Source organism: Saccostrea echinata, unplaced genomic scaffold, assembly GCF_033153115.1.
Source record: "Saccostrea echinata isolate AGI-Se365-2 ecotype Australia unplaced genomic scaffold, CSIRO_AGI_Sech_v1 ptg000054l, whole genome shotgun sequence".
NCBI classification, from domain to species: Eukaryota; Metazoa; Mollusca; class Bivalvia; order Ostreida; family Ostreidae; genus Saccostrea; species Saccostrea echinata.
The window spans coordinates 47,164,696-47,188,298 of record NW_026889803.1 but is presented as its reverse complement, the minus strand read 5'-3'; the positions used below and the strand labels follow the sequence as shown (position 1 = coordinate 47,188,298).

The 23,603-nt window shown below is 32.1% G+C and overlaps 1 protein-coding gene and 1 long non-coding RNA gene across 2 annotated transcripts; one reads left to right on the top strand and one right to left on the bottom strand.

The window, feature by feature from the left end:
• Window positions 1-36: 36 nt before the first annotated feature.
• Window positions 37-13,551, bottom strand: LOC133204960 (uncharacterized transporter slc-17.2-like). Its single transcript, XM_061340701.1, has 11 exons — window positions 13,248-13,551; window positions 12,197-12,226; window positions 5,466-5,692; window positions 5,122-5,209; window positions 4,439-4,534; window positions 4,097-4,227; window positions 3,809-3,976; window positions 1,965-2,097; window positions 1,721-1,865; window positions 466-556; window positions 37-303 (listed from the first exon to the last, which is right to left on the bottom strand). Exons 1-11 carry the CDS (start codon window positions 13,549-13,551, stop codon window positions 37-39), a joined length of 1,680 nt encoding a protein of 559 aa, XP_061196685.1.
• A 7,720-nt stretch (window positions 13,552-21,271) lies between these two features.
• LOC133206173 (uncharacterized) lies at window positions 21,272-22,411 on the top strand. The gene is made up of 2 exons (XR_009723715.1): window positions 21,272-21,500; window positions 21,622-22,411. It is a non-coding gene; the product is annotated as an uncharacterized LOC133206173 (long non-coding RNA).
• The last annotated feature ends 1,192 nt before the right edge of the window (window positions 22,412-23,603 follow it).

The following is a 23,603-nucleotide window of genomic DNA, read 5'->3' as shown; positions in this document are numbered from 1 at the left end:
ACAAATTATTTTTTTTTTTACAGTTGACCGATCTGGTTATACATCATTACTAATTCTATATTCTTTGTTTTGTTTCATCTTGTCTTTCGTAAAAACGGCTTCAGTAATCTGTGCTTTTCCCATATATTCTGTGCCTGCAACAGTTGAAGAGATACTAGGAATCTTTTTAAATTCACACTCCTCTTCCATTCGAGTATACCAAGGTAGTTCATCGCTGCTACCGAAGAGTCCGTAAATGATGCCCCCAAAACAGTAGACACAAGCCAGGGACAGAAAAACATTCCGCCAGCTATCGTCAGAATCCTTAAATTCATTGTCAGAAATAAAAATCTTAGTTAAATCTCATAAAAAGCCAATAATCTTTTCTATAATCTATTTTGATATAGAACTGTAAAATAAAAATGGAAATCTTTTCCGTATAAACCATGATCAGCATTGATTTATTATTAATCAAGATAGACTTACTTCCTTTATCATAAAAGATGTTATCATAGGCGCGGTGATCTGTCCTAAAGCGTTTATAGTAAAGGCCAGTCCAGACAGCGATGAGGCAAATCTGTGGTGGAAAAAAGGGATTTATCATTGTGATAACATTTACTAAAATCAAGATCCTTTTTTGGTTCATAAATTTTCCATAAAGATTAATCACCAGAATTTTAGCAGATAAAAATTCCGTTTAAAAAGTGTAATAAATTCTTCATTTCAGCCTGAAATGTAATTCATTTCCAAAATTAATCTTAGTTTTTATCTTTATCATTTAAATAGTTATACAAAGTATAAAGAGAGAGAAACAGCAAGAATGAATGACTGAACATATAATCATTCAATCACTACATTCATACTGGTAAACTATACCCGAGAAGATCTATAGCGGTTAAATCAAAAGTAATATCTGGAAAATTAATGCATTCTTCGTTGTACAGGATAAGATCAATGTTTTGTGATATTTTACAAGTTTACAGATAAATGATACCAGTATCGGATTACGATCTGTGTATATAAAGCACAGCTGGACACAGAATACACAGTACATCAGTCACTGAATACAAAGTACATCAGTATATATCTATCTGTCTTAAACATGACGTGATGAACACCCCTGAGTGCTGATGTTACCTCACCGGGGGTTTAACTCTTAAATTTTTCTCTCTTAAAGAGGTTCGATCCTAAGCTTTTGAGATTTTTGTCCAGACCTCTATTTAATAAATTCTGCATATTTTAGTTCTTAAAATAAATTTGGATTCTACAATGCCATTTAAACTATATTTAATTAAAATCCCGCGATGAAATTTCATACCAAAAGCATTAAGTGAGGAAGTATATTTTGTGGTGGAAGTTTTTTTTAAGAAAATGATCAATTTTTCTCTATCAAGTATTTACACCCAAATATTTTTTTTTTGTTGGTTGTTAAACTTTTAATGCCAGAAAAATGACATTTTTTGAGTGCAGAAAGGTCAAATAATTGACTGTGCGAAGTAATTTGAAACTTTTTCGTTATGACAAATTTTCTAGAGTCTATTCAAGAAAAAATAAGTCTGTATTTGGTCTCATGAATTTATGTGGATAAATAAATATTGGAGGAGAAACTTAATGCTGTATAAAAAAAAATTAGAATAGATTAATTAAATTTCAGCGATTATAATTTATATGACTTTATTGTAATAGATTAACATTAATTCCCCTAAAATATGTAATCCTTTTAAAAGAAGTAGTTTTTTACCTGGGTGCTAACTCTAAAGCGTTAGTATAGGAACCAGACATGGTACCGCCAAGAGCCATGGAAGAGATGGTTAACAGAAGAATGGCCATATCGCTTTGGTTTACGTACTTTATGAAGAAAATGAATATTGCTCCTATAAAGGATGCTGTATGGAGAAATGAAAATAAAAACTCAGCACGAAGTTACATTCATCTTATGAATCCAAGAATACAAATAAAATTCGTTCTTAATCTGGAATACCTACAAAGACATTGGATGATCTTCCGCAGATTGGTCACTGATATTCGATTCCATTGTAGTATTTTATCGGCTATGAGACCAATTGAAATAATGGATAGGCTCCGTCCAAGGAAAGGAAGGGCAGACATCTTACCATTCTGCTCAGGAAAAACAGGCGAACAACATTAATATCTCTGTGACAAAAATCTAACGATTTATAATCATTATCATATTCATGAGCCATTGTCCTGGGGGCAGGGGTTTCTCAATTTTGACAGAGAGTTAAATTTTTTTATAAACATGTAAACCGTTTGCCTGCTTAATGCCAATGAGTAGAGAAGAATATTTTCAAAGATTTAAGGTATTTACAATATATGACCAAGTCCAGCCCTTTGTTGTAAAAGATGAAGATAAATACTTATTTAGTAATTAATCTCATAAATCCGGTTAAGAATACAAAATATTAATCGTAACAGGGCAAAAGCACACATCCATGGAAATACCAAAGGTGGGATCTGGTGCCCAGAAAGAGTAAGTATCCCCTGTTTACTTCTCACATTCGCCGTGAGCCCTCTTTATTGATCAGGTAAACAGGGTAATTCGTAGTAAAAATGGTATAAAAACAAGGACAGTTGGTGGGAAACATGTTAGTCATAATACGACCAAATAAAGGTTGTATTTCTTAACAAGGTCATTGTAACTAGTACCACAGAATTTGCAAAATGCTATTTTAAATGAGATATGTATTTGAAAACCCTGTAGCATCAACTTATTTGCGATAGAATGTCGAAACCATGACTTTATAAGCAAAAATGTCGAAAAAATGACTTATCAGCAAAAACAATCTATCATTAAGTCAAATGCTGACTGACATTTTTTATACTAATTGTTCTGCGATTATTTACACACTGAAATTTCTACGGAATTTTCCGTTGACCCGATCATAACAATGAACATATGGCCGTGTGACCGGTCGACAGGGGATGCTTACTCCTCCATGGCACCTTATCCAGTCTCTGATGATTTTGGAGGTCCATGTTTGCTCTGCGCCCGATTTGTATTGTTTACAGGGACTACGAGCTTGAAAACTGTTCTTTATCTCTATGTTTCATGCATCTGTTTAAAAATTGATCGTACTCAGAACAGACTTTTGAGTACTGAATCAGTTGGGTGACATCAATGCCTTTTTGCAGGTTATTGTGGAAAGATTGCTTCAAAAACAAGGAATGCTAATGATGGAAAAGATGAAGTCATTCCGTTTGTCATAGTCTTAGGTTTTAATTGGCCATTAACGTCTATGGTCAGTAAAATATCGAAGTATGAAGCAGATGTGGCAGACTATATGGTCTCGTTTATTTCGAACTTACTGGGATATATCGAGTTGACATATGATTGAAAATAACTATTGATAATTGTTTGACGGTCGTCGAAATATCGAAATGTTGAATTGAAAGCCGTACCAAGCTTTCTTCTTATCACATATAAGATTTGAAAAAAAAAATCTGCATCACAAGAATGTAAAAACAAGTAGGTTAATAAAGAAGCACTATTAGTTCCCATTCGGAATTCAAAAAGAATGCTGGAAGATCTGGTCTCCAAAGACTACATAGCTATTGTCAGTGAGAAACTTAGGCAGCTTTTTAATATCATCTTCAACTTCAGATTTTAAAATTGTGTAGAATCAACATGATTTTTAACAATTTTGTAGATGACTAATCAAAGATATGAAAATTTAGAAGTTTTATTTTTATCAAGGAAGTAGTAGTTTATGATGTTAAAAAGCTTGATCCTTTAGGATTAACTTAGCCCTTCATATTTTCCCACTTTATTCATAGATGCTATGAACATAAAATAATTCAAATAACATACATCACCAGTGTTTAATTTGTAGACATCATTCATATATTTTGGAAGATATGAAAATACAGCTGTCATTCCATAGGCAACAGTGAGCATTGCAGTAATCATTGCCCAAACAGGCCCTGACTTCAGGATAAGTAGCCATGGGGCTTGTATTTTCGTGTGCTCATATCTGCACTGGAAATGAAAATTTACATTTAAAATCGCGAAACAGGATAAGAATGACAGATACTAAATAAATGACCTTCAAAAACAGATCTTTTTTGTTATTAAGGTACAAAATGTTAAAATTGGTACCTTTTCTTTAAAATTATCGTGTCTGTCTCCTATTATGTATGTAGTTTCTTGTGCACTGATCCATCGGTGAGAGGTGGGGGAGTCAGTAACAAATATTAGCCATACGACTAACCATATAACGGTCACACCCCCTACAAGAATCAATATTCAGAGAAATAAAGATCGATATAGAATGTCAGTTAATTATTATTCTATTCTTGTAGAAATAAACTGCTTATGTTTACCAATCTCTGTTCAGAATAATATTAATATTGTATTATAGTTTTGTGTTTGATTGTTTTTTTTTACGTTTTTTGACGTAATTCTCAAAAAGGATGTTACTAAAGAATTGGAATTACTCACCATATGTGTAGAAAATAAATGGCCATCCGCCATCTACAGGAATAGTACAAAGGTACCCAGAGCTGGCAAAGGCAATAACTACTCCAAGATCCAATCCTGTAGAGGTATATAAAGGACTTTGTGAAAAAAATGTTTGTATGAATATTAATTCATAAGCTGTAAATAGTTCTAGTTCTGGAGATTCCTTTCATATTATTTATTTAGCATATAAGCCGTAACGTGCATCAGATTTTCAAAAGATGATGTGTACATGATCTAAAAAGTAATCACATACATTTAAAGTAAAAATAAGGCAGATAGTGAACACAGTGTATGCCAGAATAAATAAATTCAGATTTTAAAAAATAAACGTGCTATTGCATATATTTTATTACTTGTATTGACCAAGAGTTGAGAGCGAATCAGTACAGCAAAATAAGAAGAACATTTTTTCTTATTTTCTAGAAAAAAGCAGTTTTTCTTAAAATGTGAATATACTTAATTTTAGAGCACATACAACATGATATCACTATCGACCTATCATGAATAGTACTTTCTCAGACTTGAAATTTAAAGTAAATCTACGTCTTGGAAAATTATTCAGCAGTAGTGGAAATTAATCATTAATCATTGACTACAGGAAAGCATTTTAAAAGAGTTATTTTCACAGAAAATATATTGAGACATACAGAAAAGGGACACACCTGAGAATGTGAAGGCTAGAAGCTCACTGCGCTCAGACTTTGGTGACCACTCATCCCAGAGCTGAGAAAACATAGGCAGGCATCCAGACTAAACGATAATTACAAAAATGATGTATGTGTCATCTTTATTATCGTAAAACTTCAAAGAATACAAAACCTATTATACATTAAAATTTTCTTAAAGCGATATTTGATACACAAATTGTATATAAATTTCCTTTCCTTTTTTTTCTTTGCTATCTATTGTCATCCAAGTTTTAAATAGCTCACTGCATTACAAAGTTGGAAAACGATCGTTATTGATAAGAGTTTCGTAATGATAGGGCAATTCTGTTATTACATACCCCTAGAAACCCTTGTACAGCTCGAATTCCAATGAGCAAATGAGAGCTTGTTCTGGCAATGCTCGGTGTCAATACAAGTAAAACAGTAGACAGCAGCATATATATTGCCATTGGCCATTTAATTCCGAATCGCAGTGACACCTGACCGGAAATGAAAGGAGAAACAAGTTGTCCGTAGAAATAGGCTGACAGGATTAGACTCTGAGTTGTACTGTCCCAAAGTATATCTTGCGGAATCTAAAATGCAAAGAAAATATTAAGTGCATACAGTATGTACATGTATATAGTGTCAGGTTTGGTAAGATGTTCATGAACGTTTCCACTGTAAAAGGGAACTCACGTAAAGAAATCGCTTTAAGTCCATTTATTTACTAAAGATATGCATAATAGTAAAGTTAGTAATGCTTTACTTTTGAGGAAACAAATTGATTTATCAGCAGACTCGTATCTAACCAAGCGTACATGGATATATTGTTTGTATTCAATCATTTGTTCGGGAAAAATTGAAATTTTAAAAGAGCTGATAATATAGGTAAACAATGAAAAGGTGAAATTAACGAAAGTGATCTATTTCAATTTTAACCAAGCTTACATAGTTTATATTGTTTGTATTCAATTATTTTTTCGGGAAAAAATTGTGATTTTAAAAGAGCTGATAATATAGGTAACAATGACAAAAATGAAGATAAAGTGATCTATGTCAAAAAACCTACAAACAAGCAAATCTTTGAACAGATCATAAAACACGAACCCCCAAAAATCCCAGAGGTGGGATCAGGTGTCTAGGAGGATTAAGCATTCCCTATTAACTAGTCACATCCGCCGTGAGATCTATTTATCGATCAGGTAGACGGAATATTCCGTAGTCAAATTTAGGATGAAAACAAAGGCCTTACAATTGTAATGAATTGTGTCAGTCAAAATACGACCCAATGACAAGTCGTATTTGCTAATAAGGTCGTTGTATCAACTCCAGAGTTTACGAAATGTTGACTTTAAAAGAGGTTGTTGAAATTCCTGTAACATTAGCTTTTTGTCAGTAGCCTGCTTTGGTTTGAAAATTGATCGTTCTCCGAGCATGCTCCAGATCTAGAGTATCGAATGAGTTGAGAGACATGAAAACCATGATGGAAATTATTACGATCCATTGTAATGAGGTAATGGGGTATCTCCCCCCCCCCCCCCGCCATTTTTCACTGACTCAATGTTATTGTTAATACAGTGTAAACGCACAAATTCTTTGATAACGATTGATTGATTGAATGTTGTTTCACGTCCCATTCGAGAATTTTCACTCATATAGAGACGTCCCTGTTATAATTGAAGTGCCACACATTTTGACCTATGCATGGCGCTTACGGCCGTAGCAGTGAGGGATCTTATCGTGCTAACGCCTGTCGTTTTATATAAATGAATATATCTGTTCCAACAAAATTTTGTGTTCATTGTGTAAACATTTTCATATTCTCGTTTCTTTGGCGTTCTCAAACATTTTTCATGTTTTTCTCTTAAGTCTATTTTTATTGTAAATTTGGATGATATATGATCATTCCTCACGACAAAATAATTTAAAGAGCAGGCTTTTTGACATCATAGTAACTCGGAAATTTTCATATTTTATGATTGGTCATCTGTAAAATTACTTCTGTAAAATTCATTCTGATTTTACAAACAAGTACTCAGAAGATGATATTAAAAATGCTGGATTTCCCCATTGACTATATTTATGTAGACTTTATAGACCAGTTCTACCAATAATCTGTTGGAATTCCCATGGATATCAATTTTGACCCTTAATTAACAATCCAGTTTTTTGTATTCTCGTGAAGCAGAATTTAATGATATCAAAAAAACTTTTACATGAAAAAAAGAAGTCTTGCTGTGGCCTTCAATTTGACATTTAAATATACCCGGTACTACGATGTTTTATCAATTAATTATTTTCATTCATACGTTGATCCGACATTTCCTTCTGAACTCGAAATAAAAGACACCACAGAGTGGGACACATCTGTTTCCTATTTAGATATTTTACTAGAGAGATATGTTGATGACAAACTTGCTAGTAAACTTTATGATAAACGTGATTTCAACTATTCTATCACCAACTTCCCTTATATGTGAAGCAATATAACATCTTTTCACCGGAAAATGGTGTTTATAAATGTTTCCCACTTAAAACGATACGCAAGAGCATGTTCTGATAATTTCTAAATTTCTAACACAAGACAGGCTACTGATAAAGAAGTTGATATTACAAGAGATTAACAATCTCGTTTAAAGTCAACATTTTGCTAATTCTATCATCAATACAATGAACTTTCTTGTAAATACAACCTATTGTTAGGTCAAATATTTATTGATCTTTTTAACATATATTATTATGCCATTATTTTCTTACTGGTTTGTCAATGGATTACTCGATCAAGTCAAAGGGCTCACGCAGGTGTGACCGCTCGACAGAGGATGCTTACCCTTCCATAACACCTGATCCCACTTCGGGTGTTTCAAAGGGTTTATGTATGCTCTGCTATCCATTTGTAATATTGAAATAGATTTTTGATTTGATTACTGTTCGTTATCTTCACATTTAATGATTATTCTTCGAAAGAAATAGCAAATTGTCAAGGTCGTTTAAATACTCCATGCATTGATAAATGCATTGATGCTAATCATCTTAATTTCTTTAAAAAATTTACAGAAAGCAATAAGTATCTTAAGTTTCTTAAATGTCTGTATTTTTTCAACAATCTGTCTTCTCATGGATTTTTTTTACATGAAAAGGAAATTGTTATACTTAAAGAAAGTTTTTAACATTTAAGAAAGTAGACGTTTTGAGTGCCAGTTGTATATCTTTTCTGTTTTATGCAAACATAATGGTTAATTTGGAATTCTTGTGGTATGTCTTATGAAAAGCAGAGATTGGTCAATCAAAATCTGAAAGTCTGGAAACGCAGCGCGTCATTCTGTTTCTTACTTTACCTACAAGTTGGGAGAACGAACGTGTAAAAAATGTGTTTGACTTCTTTTAATGATTTTTTTTGGTGGTGGAATTGTAATTTTTATTACAGAAAAACCCTCTACTTTGTTCGGTATTAATCTAATATTTATACTGAGTTGTTCATATCACATTGTTAATGACACATAGGAGAATTTCAAGCAACATATTGTTATAAAACGTCATAAAAATGACAGCAAACTACAGATTGTGTTACAGGTTTTAAACCATACGGAGGGGATAAGAAATGGCACTGTTAGTAAGGAGAGATGTATAGAAAGCAATAACAAAATGATGAAGGTCATTCAATTACTAACTATATATATACATGTATATATAATTGCTTTTATATATTGATATCATTTTCATCATTTCATGTAATAAATTAATTTATTTTGGCAGAAATGAGACTGTAATTAACTGCTGAGAGCGTAATAATGGTTGAATAGTGCAATGAATTCTGATTTCTTAATAATAAACATGATATGTCTCTTTTTGACTTAACAGGATGTTCTGATTAATTAACAGGACATATAATCTAAGTATTCCTGCTACAGGATAATGGCTGAATGGTACAATAAATTATGATTTCTTAAAAATAAACGTGATATGTCTCTTTTTGACTTAATGGGATGTCCTGATTCAGTAACAGGATATACAATGTAAGTATTCATGAATTCAGATAATGATTTCTTTTAGATTTAATATTAGAAATTCACCTAATGTTTTGAAGATGACAATTGATGTTAGGAAACTTGTGAAGGACTATGTAAAAGAAGTGTCATCAATTTGCTTCCAATAGAAAAGGATACCAGCTATAAGGTATAGATAGATATGATAAAAGTTGGATATATATATATATATATATATATATATATATATATATATATATATATATATATATATATATATATATATATTAGGGATGTCAACGAGTACCCGGTTAACCGGGTACTCGATCGAACGTCCGAGTATCGAATACTAAAAATGGTACTCGGTTACTCGGAAGTATATTTTTTTCTTATTTCAAAGTACATATTATTATCAAAAACTTATCAAAAAATTACTTAAATATTCATACGGTACATGTAATTAGCGTGTCGTCATCTACACCTGTAAAACACCTGTTATCGCCTGTGGCTGTGTATATACAGTAATTAATGACCAATCATCTGGTACACAGCAGTTCTCTCCTATTGTGGTCCCTAAGTTTTGGATGGCTTCAATGATTGTTTTCAGAAAACATCGTTTAAGTATGGTTTATTATAGTCAAATCGTTTTTAAATTATTTAATTAATATACGGTAGCGAAATCGGACATGCATAGAAATGCAGCTACCCACTTCAAAAGTGAAGAAATATTTAGAAATAACTAAAGATTTTAAGAAAATTGAAAGTCAGTTTGCGTAGTAGGTTTAATGGGAAACAACCAAATTATGAAATGATTAGATTAGCGATCCCAAGAACGTCTTTTCCTTCTCTTTCGTTTGTCTAACATCACAAAACTGCCTAACAGATTGTCCTTTTGCGTTGATGAAATAGGTCCTAAACAAGAACTGTAAACCATTTTTTTTATGCATTAATTGTGTCTTTTCAGTTTATTTGATAAATAAATTTGGTACCAAAAATCATTTCCCTTTGACTCAGTTGTTTATATACATTTATAAACGTGATACAACAGCTTTGGGATTTAACAGAGCTTTACCGGGCTCAAGAAAATTATCACACTGTCTTGTATTTTCATTTTTACCGAGTACCCGGGTACTCGATCGGAAAAACGTCCGAGTAACCGATTATCAAAAATTGACCGATTTGACATCCCTAATATATATATATATATATATATATATATATATATATATATATATATATATATATATATATATATATATATATATATATATATATAAGTTTATTTCTGTTGACTATAGCGCTGTAACTATTGATTTAACTGGCAACAGAATCAATCATACTTAAAAAGGCCATTTCATTAAGTCAGAGAAAATGAAATAAGATCCAGTACACAGTTATTTCTTAAGGAGGTATCTTATTGATACTCTATTGTCGTTGAACATTTTTGGGGTAAGGGGGGGGGGGTATGGCAGGTACTCTATATTGATATTGAACTTCCTTTACTCAATACATACAACTCCATATGAAAATCAAAAGTCCAATTTTTCTTTAGTGGTTAAAGGATCATTAATGTAATTGTAGTTATTTCAAGTTGTACAGAAATAATATAAATATATAAAATATGAATAATTTTTAAATTAAGGAAATTAAAAATGCACTGTTTATGCAGTCAATGCAAACACCGCTTTGAATATCATTGTAATTAATTTATCATGATTGTAATATCTTCAAATACGCTTAGCTAGGAAACATACTGTGTTACAGAATTACTGTTCTTCAGTACGACATTAACGAGCTATGTACAATCATGTACAGACTTTCTAATGGTGTAAAGTATAATTGATGTGACAGTTCAATCAAATTAAACAAAGGGAAAAAAACCTAACTTCTGTTTCCTTGACCTTATGTCATGTAGAAGTGGACGTTTATACAATCTTAGACTGTTATTCATCTTCATCAGTCGCACCAAAATAAACAATGGTAAATTCATTGAGAACATGGTTTCGTACAAAGATTGATGCAAAAGGAATGTTACTTAAGCTATAAAATCTTTTATAAATTGTAGTTAAAATTATTCCATCAGCACAATACATTGATCTATTTTAAAATCTCATGAAATAAATAAATTACTTGTTTAAACATTATTTGAAACACAAAACACACTTTTCATCGCCGATGACGCTTCGAAATCTTCTTTTTCTTCCAAACACTAATTCAAATATCTTTGAAGTTTTCACACGGGTAATTTTATTTTCCAGTTTCTATATATTAAAATCCACATATACTCATGTAATTTGGAAACAAAATTATTTGAAGTGAACTTCGTATTTTTAGCTCATATCTATAGTCTATACGACTCTTCACTTATGTCTGAATGAATGAAGTTCTTGTTTAATATTTATTTCATTGGTTTCTATATCTCTCTCGGTTCATCGTCTGTTAGTTAAGCTTGGTGTACTATGGTAAAGATCATTGTTATAATTTTCAAATTTTTTTCTTCACCCTTAATCTGATACATGTACATGTATATCTTGTTATCCATTTTCTGTGAGGGGTATACATTTATTAGCAGAAAACGGTTTAAAATTCTGAAATATGTTGGTTTTGCTGAGACCCGAATCCGGTCCGATACTTTTTTATATATGAAAACGGAATTGAGGTTTTTATACCAAGGTATTTTCCGTATTGACATCCCTTCCCCTATTATTATTATATAAAATATTTTGCAATTGAAGATCGATAGAAATTTTTACTGACTTTTGCTACAGATTCAATTGCAATATTCCCACTCCACCACCGTGATACTAGTCAAATATTAAAACAGTAGCGTATCTAGACCAAAATTGGACTTTTTATCATTAAAGAAGAGAAATAGAGATTTCTTGCCAATATTTGACTACAAAAACAAAAGATGACGTCATAAAAATGTTTAATACGACACGCGTACGACGTGACCTTGTTTTTATGTGAATGAAAGAGCAGAAGAACGACATAGGGCTATATCAACTCAAACAGGGATGACCTAATTAAAATCTTAATAGCTGACATAAAAGGACATTAGATCCAACAGTAAAATGTTGGCATGATCTTGTTTTGCATACTATTTGACATACTGTAAATACTTAATCGCTCTTGTTTCTACCGCAAATTCACCTTCACACCCTGTTACACACAGATTGTTAACAATAGTAAGTGCAGGAAGGGCACAATGGATCACACATTTTTTTTTTCAAATTACATACGAAATTTCACTTCATGCTACTGATAAACTTATTTCCATTGAACAAAAATCAGCACTTAAATAATTGCTTATTTTTTTGTGTCAAAATAACAAAATCAATACATGTATTAAAATAAAACCATAAATATGAATTAATGTCCTCAAATTCACATCAACATAGAAGTAAGAAAGTGTTTCTTGTGAATTCGAACTACGGATATATTGTACGTCAGAATTAAAATGCAGTGCAGTTTGGTAAATCCCCCTTTTTTCCAGTGAAGTGGAAATTACATAAATCCATAAAATGCCGAGTATACCATCACTGCACGCGGCGTCATAATTTTTGGAGTTAACTCTGGTAAAGTATACAATACGTATATGTGACATAAAAAATAAAATATTGGAAACTTAATTTGATATATTCTGTAAAATTGCGACAAATTTATGCACAAAAGTTAAGCAAAACTTAACCTTTTTGACTACAATATTTTCTTCATTCCCTGTCCCTTGCCCCTTGTAAACTTAATACATTAATATTGAAATAATTATAAAACTTGCTTTTTTTCCAGAAAATATTTTATATTTGTGTAAGACCTAATTTTTTGATTTTTTTTTTTTTTGTGTGTGTGTCTTAATATAAAACTCCACCAAAACTTATTACTGCATGCTACTGTATTTTTGTTGGCAGTGCTAATTTTTTTTCTACCACTCTCATTTCTTCGAGTATGTCGTGTTTATTATGTACAGTTGAACTTCCATATATAGAACACTTATAATTCGAATACTAGGGATATATGGCCGCAACAGCATTATCAGTTCGAGAATCAACTTCGATAAATTTTAAATTCGGATATTTTGCGATGTTTGACGACGGTTAATTTAATTCGAGATATCAAGCTTTACATCACTTACCTCGTTCATGAATAGTTCACCATTCTCTGAGTGTGAATGTGGAACGGTTGTGTTGGCCTTTGCTCCTTTACACATACACACCAACGCAAAGCTGATGCAGTTCCGGTGCATAATTTGCGTGATCATTCCAAACAAAGCCAAATATGCAACACGCCATCGCCAGGAACTCAGCTTCCGGAAAAAGGTCTCTTCATGGCGGTCCTTCTTTTCGTTTATTGATATTTGTCCACATCTGCAACTTTTGATTGCATGATACTGTTCCAAATTCACCGTAGTAAGGTCTAAAATAGAATATTCCAAGTTAAACGTGTAGAAGACCCTCATCGAATTGAAATAATTTATTCTGGTTTCTTAATGATACAAAAAAAATTCCAATTATTTTATAATTGCATTATGTTTGTCATCAATTCTGACAATAACACTTCCATTTTAGATAGAAAAAATGAAAAAAATACCCTGTGGTTTAGCTTTCATTTCATAAAAATATTTCGAACGGAATATAAAAGCCATTCGAAAGACGTGTGTCCTCTCTTATTTTTATAAAACAAATACTTATAGGCATAAGAATATACTTTTATATGGTGTTCGTTATACTTCCGGAAGTCGGGGGTCACAAACAGATTACTTAACGTCGGTTCAGTGAAGAATAGCGCCATCAATCAACGGAATCACCTTCTACAGATCTGTTCTGTCCAAACTGCATAAGTATAATGAACGTGAGAATATTTGTTTCATAACCTGTTACATACATGTATATGTGATGCTGAACATGATTGAAAATTTATGAATTTTAATTAAAAGTTTTGGTAAATTGTAATTTCGTACCTTTAAAATAGATAGGTTGTAATACTTAATAAGTGCATTAGAATTAAGAAATTATTTCACTTGAATTTCCATTAACAAATAAAATACTGCATCAAAAAAAAGATTGGTAAATTCTTTTTAAAAAAAAACTGAGGGAAAAAAGATTTGTTTTAACTTTAATATTTTCTAAAATTGCATTTGATGAATAACATGATTTAAAATAAATCATTAACTCCATTACATATATTGTACACAGACAAGCTGACTAACATGAAAGATAGGTATTATATAAAACTAGGCGAAAATGAAAAAAATTTAATAGTATAGTGACTTTAAATATATGTCAGTGGCAGTCTTGACCACTAAATTACCTCCACAAACATGTGGTCCTGAGGTGAGAGGTCAACCATGGGGTCCCAGTGATTAATGAGGCATTATTATTAGCTGGTATGTTGTTTGTAAACAATAATAATCCATTATCTTTATTAAGTAACATCGACAAAGCAAAGTCCACGAGCATCCAAGGCTGATTATCAAACTTATTATTACATGTACGTAGAAGGTCAAAACATTTGGTATACCTACAAGAAAACTAGTTTTTCTAAAAATATTAGGCTGAAAAACAATTGATAAAATGCAAAAGGGCAATTTATGAAAGTCTTTATCCAAAACAAGCTACAATCTTTAAGGCGATATTTTTGTCTTGTTTCTGACTAATCAGAAAATTCAAATTATATTTGCTTAAATGTCTCAGAAATTTGTGAGATAACATTTTTTCTTTTCTTCTCACAAATGAACAGCTTAGCGTAGAAATGGGAAACTGGGTTTAAAATCTAGCAGGGACTATATTTGGATGGAACAGTGGCGTACGGATATATCATATGTTCTCTTTTCAAACCTACTACGAAATTCTGATTTTAGTTCCCATTTTTAAATAATCAAAGACTTAAAGGATTTTCTGAAGTAAATATAAGAAACAAATATTTATTTCCAAACAAATTACAATGTTTTCAGCATTTGTAAGCTTCCAAACTTTAAATACATATGAGTGAAAAATCAACAAATACTGTTCTTTCTCTCTTATTTAACTTAAATGTTTTCGGGGTTTTCTTTTCTTTTTTGTATCATTTTGTAGCTTAAAATTTATATGACTACTCAAACATATGTGAAAATAAGAAAAATTTTAATATATGAAGCATAGAAAAATAATATTCCTTAAAAATTCAAGAAAATTAGAGGAAATCTGGGTTAACTTATATTCTACAAGGGTAATCCAACTTATACTCAAATTTCCCTTTCTAAGGAAGAAATTCTTCAAAATCATATGTCAGTTTTGAATATTTTTAATATTCCAAACAACCAAAATGAATTTGAATTACCATATCTATATTGGATTCCGAAACTTCATAAAAATCCTTACAAACAAAGATACATAGCGGGTTCCAGTTAATGTTCAACCAAGCCCCTTTCTCTACTCCTCACTAGGATATTAACAGTAGTGAAGGAGAAACTTCAAAAGTACTGTGCAGCAATATATTCGAGAAGTGGTGTGAATCAGATGTGGATACTTAAAAATTCCAAGGAACTTTTGGAAAATTTGAAATCACAAGATTTTACCAAAATCAACAGCTTAAAAACGTACGACTTTTCAACTTTATACACAACCATTCCCCACGAAAAAATAAAGTCCAGGCTTTTTGATATCATTGACAGCTGCTTTTTCGATAAAAATGGAACTCGTAAATTTACTTACCGTGTCATTGGTCATTTGCAAAATTATTTTGTTAAAAAACATTCTGATTGTACACACAAGTACTCTGAAGTTGACAAAAAAAAGATGCTTGAGTTTCTGATTGACAATATATATGTGGTTTTTGGAGACCAGGTCTTCCAACAATCTATTGGAATTCGCATGGGTACCAATTGCGCCCCGTTATTAGCAGACTTTTTTTTGTATTCATATGAAGCAGAATTTGTCCAAATTAAATCTTATACGTGAAAAGAAGAAAACACTTGCTGTGGCCTTCAACTCGACATTTAGATATATCGACGACGTATTGTCAATTAACAATGTCGATACGATATATCCCGGTGAGCTTGACATAAATGATACCACAGAGTCTGACACATCTGTTTCATATTTGGATATTTTACTTGAAAAAGACGTTATTGGTAATCTAACAACCAAGCTTTATGATAAAAACGTGATGACTTTAACTTTTCAATCGTCAACTTCCCTTACTTATTCAGCAATATACCTTCATCACCTGCATACGGGGTTTATATCTCTCAGTTGATTCGATACGCAAGAGCATGCTCTACGTATGTATAATTTCTAAAACGAGGTAAATTATTGACAAACAAGTTGATGAAACAAGAATATCGGCAGTCTTGTTTAAAGTCGCCATTTCGTAAGTTCTATGGTCGATACAATGACCTTGTCAGCAAATACAATTTATCATTGAGTCAAATGCTGACTGACATTTTTTCATACTAATTGTTAGGCCATTATTTACACACTGAATTGTCGACGGGTTTTTTCCGTTATTTCCCGATCATGACAAGGAGCACACGGCGGGTGTGACCGGTCGGCAGGGGATGCTCACTCCGCCATGGCACCTGATCCCACCTCTGATGTTTTGGAGGTCCGTGTGTGCTCTGCTCCTATTTTGTATTGTTTGATGGACTTTTGAGCTTGAATACTGTTCGTTATCTCTATATATTTCATCTATTTTCTTGAATTATCTCAGTTTGGTACTATTTTCTGATAGATCTTATGTGGCATCATCTTTCTACGTAAAAGAAAAACATTTAATATTTTCAAATAAATGGGGAAGCAGGCATCAGTGATTGGCAACAGTAATTTTTCCCTTAACATCAAGAGAAAAGGAAAATGACCTGCTGCTAAAATAGAACGGTCAAATTTAATCTTATTCATACCATCACTTAATGATATTGTCTTCCCAAATCTATGAAAATTTCATTAAATTCTAAATACAATAAAAATGAGAAGAACCCCTCCTTATTAATTGGATATCTCTCATTTAAGAGTAATTTAAATACTGTTTTTAAAAAAGAAAAAAATAATGAATTCATTCACGCTATCCTCGTATAGCAAACATAAACTTTTTCCCTTATCTTATTTTCTTTGTAAGGCAAATTTAAGAAACATATTTGTTATGTCCTCTTTTATGTACGAATATCTTTGGGTGGTCTTCCAAAATACTCCAAAATACTCCACATTTTAGAGATATTTTGGCAATTAAACAGAGTAAGTTATGATGTGCACATTAACCCATTACTAATAAAACAGAAAAAATTATATTTAACAAGTGATCTCTTGCATTAACATGACATTGTCTATATCATTAAAATGCCAACTTGATAAATGTGGGTATGGTTAAAAACCTTTCTTTTTTTCTTAGTGACCTCTATGTCTTTTATCTTATAAGGATAAATAGCACCTTGTAACTATTAACCTACTTCCTATAAAAATCTTATTTAAAATAAAAATTTGATTTTGGCAAAAAAAAAAAAAAAAACAAACAAACAAATGATCCCGTGGTAAGGCGTAGATTGCTGATTAATAAAAATCGTATTGTTTATTGTCATAAAGGTATATATAGATAAACTACGAGTTATCTGTGCTAGTACTTTGAAAAAGAGTTCCTTTATTTATATATATTATAACCTTAATTCATTTGCCTATGACCTTAGTACTGACGAACAATTCTTTGGAAAAACAGTGATTTCCGCTGGTTCTAGTTGTGTGCACTTTTCTCTGAAAAATTATGGCAACATAAAAGAAGTTGTAAATGTCGCTAGGAATTGCGTATCATATAACTGTGTAATTCTGTACAGCAAATCTTTCAAATATTATGACACTAAATTCACGATTTCCATTTTGATGTTAAGAATGTTGCTAAGATGAACTCAAATGATACTCCATTATAGCATTATAACATGACTTTTATGGTATATGTAATGTGTTCTGAAACAAATTGAAACGCACACTAGATACTTCATTTCATATCTTATCTGTTCTTTGAAGCTTAATCCTTTTTTTAAGAGTTAAAATAAAAAACAGGAAATCCCTTTATTTTATTATTAACTTGGTAAGACTTAAAAGATGCATATTTTACTGTATCGAATTTTCTCTTCATTTATTATTACATGTATCTAGTAAAAAGTATTTGTATAATATTTTGATATTTATGACTTTCTGATTTTGCGCAATGTGGTGTGGTTATCTATTAAACTTGAGGCGTAAATGTATAACAAATTTTGTTTCGTAAGTTGTAAAAGAAAATGTTAGAAAAACACGATAAATGACAACTTGAAATTACGAAGTTATAACTCGAGAATCAAGCGCAGTTCAAAACATTGCTGGACAAATATACTTACGCTTCTTTGAATGCATGGAAGCGTAAGTTTAAAAAAAAAAAACTATGTGATGGACTGTACATTGTAATCACAAAAATTGATCAAGAATTCCATAGTATTAAATGGTAAAATTGACAGGCTCGGTCAGGTATGACTAAAAGTTTTTTAATATTATTTATGAGCTATATTCTATTTGGAAATTTTATATAGTTTTGTTGCATGTCAACGTGTCTACACTGCAAGTCAACTATAAGTATTTTGTGTGTCAAAAAATCTTTAGAAAATTAACTTGCGTTGAGGGTTATACATATGCCACCATATAAAAAATATATATTTCTGCCCCTATACGCAAAGTATTTTTTCTAAAGGTTATTCCAATATACAAGATAATTATGACCATATGCAGCATAAATATGGCAACATACAACTTAAGTATGGTGACATGCAAGGAAAAATGTGATCGAATAAGAATCGGTAAAATCTTAATAAGACATCAAATATTTCCCAAATGTGACTTCCAACAATTGAAATACAACTTATTTATGTTGACATACAACTTATTTACGTCGACGTGAAACATTTATAACAACATACATCTTATTTAAATCAGCTTGCGAGAATGTTTACATTTTGTAATGGACAGAAAAGCTTGAAATTCTAAACTTCATTTCCCTGCTCTGTCTAATCTTTATATGTAACTTATGGTGGTATATATCTGCCCCAATAAGCAAGTTAGTTTTCTACAGATTATGTCAACGTGCAAGATAATTTTGTCAACATGCACCATAAATATGTCAGCATGCAACATAACTATGTTGACATCCAAGAAAAATGTGATCAGATAAGAATTTGGACAATTTTCATGAACTGTCAAATATCGCCCATATTTGACTTCCAACATGTTAGATGCAACTTATCTATGCCGAAATGCAACTTGTTTATGTTTACATGCAGTATTTATGTTGACATGCAACTTATCTCCCGTTTCAATATAAAAGAAGTTGCATGTGAGCATAAATAAGTTGTATGTCAACATATTTATCTCGCATGTCAACATAAATAACTGCCCTATTTATGCAGCAATATACTATTGTCACTCGCATATGGGGTTTATGTCTAATAGCTGGGGTTTATGTCTCACGGTTGATTCGACACGCAAGAGCATGTACTTCGTATGAACTATATTTAAAATAAGGCAGGCTAGTGAAAAAAAGGTTGATGATACATGATACAAGGGTATCCACAATTTCGCTTGAAGTCAACATTTCGCAAATTCTGTGGTCGATACTATGACCTTGTTTGAAAATACAATCTGTCTTTAGACTAAAAGTTGGCTGACATCCATAAAAAACATACTGAATTATCTACGGATTTTCCCGTTTATCTAATAATGACAAAGAGCACACGGCGGGTGTGACCCGTCGACAGGGGGTGCTTTCTCCTCCAGGGCACCTGATCTTTGGTGTCAGTGTTGGCTCTGCTCACGATTTGTATTGTTTCAATGGACTTTTGAGAATGATTACTATTTGTTACCTTCGTATTTTATGTTTGCATAAAAACGTTTTCAACATATATATGTTACATGTCGACGTAAATAAGTCGCATGCCGACATAAATAAGTTGCATCTTAAATTGCATGTTAGAAGTCACATGTGAGCGCTATTTGACATTTTTTGAAAAATTCAAAATTCTTATCTGAGTACATTTTCTTGCATTTCAACATAGTTATTTTGCATGCTGACATAATTATCTTGCATGTCGACAAAATATATAGAATAACTTGCATACAGGGGGCAAATATGTCGCCATAGTAATTATATGCATATTCAGTGAATTAAACTTGAACAGAAATAAGCCATGTGTCAACATCAATATCTTGCATCTCGCATGATATCACATATGGGTGATATCTGATATTTTATGATTTTTTTTCGTAATTTTTAAGCGATCACACTTTCCGTTTATGTCAATATTTTTATTTTGCATGTTGGTATATTATGTTGCGTGTTGACGTACTTATTTTGAATCTAAACATAATCTATAAAAAAAAAAAACGTACGATTGAGAAAGTCTAGAAGGATCGTAAACAAACAAGCAATTCAACCAACGAACCACACCTGTGGTAGAAGTGTAGAAGGGGGGAGGGGGGGGGGCAAATTAAGGAAAAAAAATATTAGGATTAAATATCAGCACTGTGTTCCACTACTGAAAGATAAATGTAGATATTTTTTTTTTTTGTTCGATTCTTTTTCCACAAAGCTGTAGCTAGCTGATGCAAAATTAGCTCGTTCTCATAAACATATTGAATGCACATTCAACTAATGAATAATACTCGGTATTTGTCCGAAACCTTCGTCTGGTGAAAATGATCGGCCTATGGATGCTGCGGTATTTGAGCATTTCAATTTTAAAACATTGATTCGACTTCAAAATCCTCCTACAAACGAGTTACTGTTTTCAACTTAATCACACAGTCAATCCTTGTACTTTGATTTACTCAGTATTTCAAAATACATTCGCCGCTGTTCCTTGAGATCAATAGCATTTTCCTCTGATAATTAGGAAGAGTCTATTACTTAACCAGTCAGGCAGTTCATACTGGAATTAATTTTCCCGAACTGCTTGACTGGTTAAGTAATAGACTCTACCATAGTGGAAATACTATAGCGAACATGATTTCGACAGGAAAACGATCCCAAAATTGTTCAATAGTGTAGAATAATGTGTGCCTAATTAAATCTGGCGTCACTTCATACATTCGCAAGTACGAGCTGGAGTGAATCTTACAACAGGAAGCCACAGATTTATGGAAAAGACCCGTGGCTTTAGACAATGTTATTTTGAAACCTTCTTGTTGATGTCTCGAAAGACCCTCCGTAGGAGTTTTGAATGTAATACGTCATGTAAACCGAAAGTGGGTAGTGTTATTAAAAGCTTATTCTACTATTTTTTTCTATGTATATACCTTTCTGTATATTAATTTGTACAGCGGATTATGTCCTTCATTACCCACATTGTAACCTTAATCCTAGGCTTCCTATGGGGGATAGTTATGTATTACCTGTACTGGTCGGAGAAAACACAACGTAAGTATGATTCGAACAAACAGATCAGGAGAATATACTTTAATGTGATACACTTTAAAGCCATTTAAGATACATATGTTACAGTTTTCAAAAGTATTTTAAAAATTTACATTTTTTTCAGCTGTTGCCGTTGGGGGTGGCCAAGTTACTAACATTATGGAAGCCGATTCGGACAATCTGTGCTCAATTTGTTATGAAAGGAACAGAAACTTAGCCTTTCAGTGTGGACACACGTCATGTGATCAGTGTGCAAAATCTTTAAATTACTGTCATATATGTCGCTGTTCAATTAGAGAAAGGCTACGTCTGTATCTTTGACAACTTTTTTTATTAATCCTTTCCGTAGATTGTTTTGAGATCGATCATTCTTCGTTATTTTTCACCTTTTTCATTACAAGGAAATCTCGGTTATAACGAGGTTTTCATGGTATCCGCAGGAGACTCTGGACTGTGTTTCTTATGGATACAAAGAATCTCGATTATAAGGAAGCAAATTTTGAAGTCTCAAAGACTTTTCGGCTCAAAGACTTCTCTATAGCCGAGTTTTACTGTATAGATACGCGTATATTTGATTCCATCCATTTACCTTGTATTAATTGTAAATAATTGTATGATTTTACATTCGTTTTCATTGGATAATTTTATGATATTCTACTTTTGTGATATTTTCTCCCTCTTTACTATCTAGAGAATTGTCTACCCTTAATATGCTCTATATCCAAAGTTCTTTTTATAGAGTAAGACCTTTACTGCTGCAAGAAAATATATTGACCCTGTGAAAAAAAGTGTAGACATGAATTTCTGATGAATCAATATTAGTGGATATTTCTGTTATTTTTTACTCATCAATATTCCCCTTCAATTATACAACCACATGCGCAACAATAAAACAATAAAGAGGTGATATTTTTTTTCTCTGTGGAATTGATTTGTTTATAGTAATTTTTCCCCCTAACACAAACTTAAGCGTACAGGATGTCAATGTTCATTTATTAACCTGACTTTCAAAATAAATTTTATAGAGAAAAAACCCTGCAGGAATTATTTATTGCAGACAGCTAATTATATCTCTTCTTAATCTATTTTTTCTGGCTTTCAATAGGAAACAAGGGCACTGCAAAGCGGAGCATCACCTCGCTAAAGGACACATTTCTAAGAGGTCTGTTACGTAAGTCCATACTGACTACTCACATCAAAACAACAAGCAAACGGTTGTTTGTAATAGGTGGTAACATACAAAATTCGTATCATCTTTTTTAATGTAAAACTGCCATCGATTCCTGAATCAATTTAGACCAAGAAAGAATATTATTCAACATCAATAAAACTGTGCAATTAATTTATTATTGCAATTACAAAACACGTTTTATTGGTAAGAAGAACAAAAATGAGAAAAACCACAATCAATAGAGTCATTTTATTCTTTTAGATTTGATAAAATTGGTCTTATAACTGTGATTGGAAGTCGGCCTATGGAACGTTTGGACGGCCTGTGTTGTAGAATGAGACTTTCCCCATAGACAGAACCCCCCCCCCCCCCGGAAGACATGCTCGAGAATGAGACTTCCTCCGGAGGTCTGGCTCTAGAGTTAGACTTCCCCCTGGAGGGAAGTCTGAATCCAGAGCAGGAGGACCCTCGGGGATGTTTCACTTTAGAGCCACACTTCAATGAGGAAGACCTACTATACTACTAGTTATTGAGTCAGACGTCCCCCAATAGCAGGTTTCCCCTTTCATTTAATCTTGCTTTTACTAGTGTTACAATCATTTTATGGAGAAGTTTGAGTCAGACTTTGCAGTGGAGCATTTGAATTCGCGAATTTAAAGTGAGAGAATAGAAAAAACTATTGTCAATAAAGTCATTTTCTTAATTTATTTTTATACCTTCCTTAGCTTTATAAGACAGATTTTTTTCTTTGCATACAAATTTCTTCTCATCAGTCCTCCATCAAAAAATTGTAAAGTGGAAGTCATAGAGTAATGTATTTGCATTATGAAAATGAGTTCGAGGTTCCTTCATATTGAAGAAAAAAGATTTCTTACATGTAAGTATGCATAAATAGTTAATTATAAGGGAGCGGTGTTTCAAACTGAACAAACAAA

Coding starts and splice junctions, on each gene's coding strand:
- LOC133204960 (XM_061340701.1), bottom strand. CDS start 13,551: ATGAGGGTCTTCTACACGTTTAACTTGGAATATTCTATTTTAGACCTT. Junction 5,693..12,196: donor TATTTACAGTATGTCAAATA/GTATGCAAAACA, acceptor AGATTCCGCAAG/ATATACTTTGGGACAGTACA. Junction 5,210..5,465: donor CTGTACAAGGGTTTCTAGGG/GTATGTAATAAC, acceptor ATTATCGTTTAG/TCTGGATGCCTGCCTATGTT.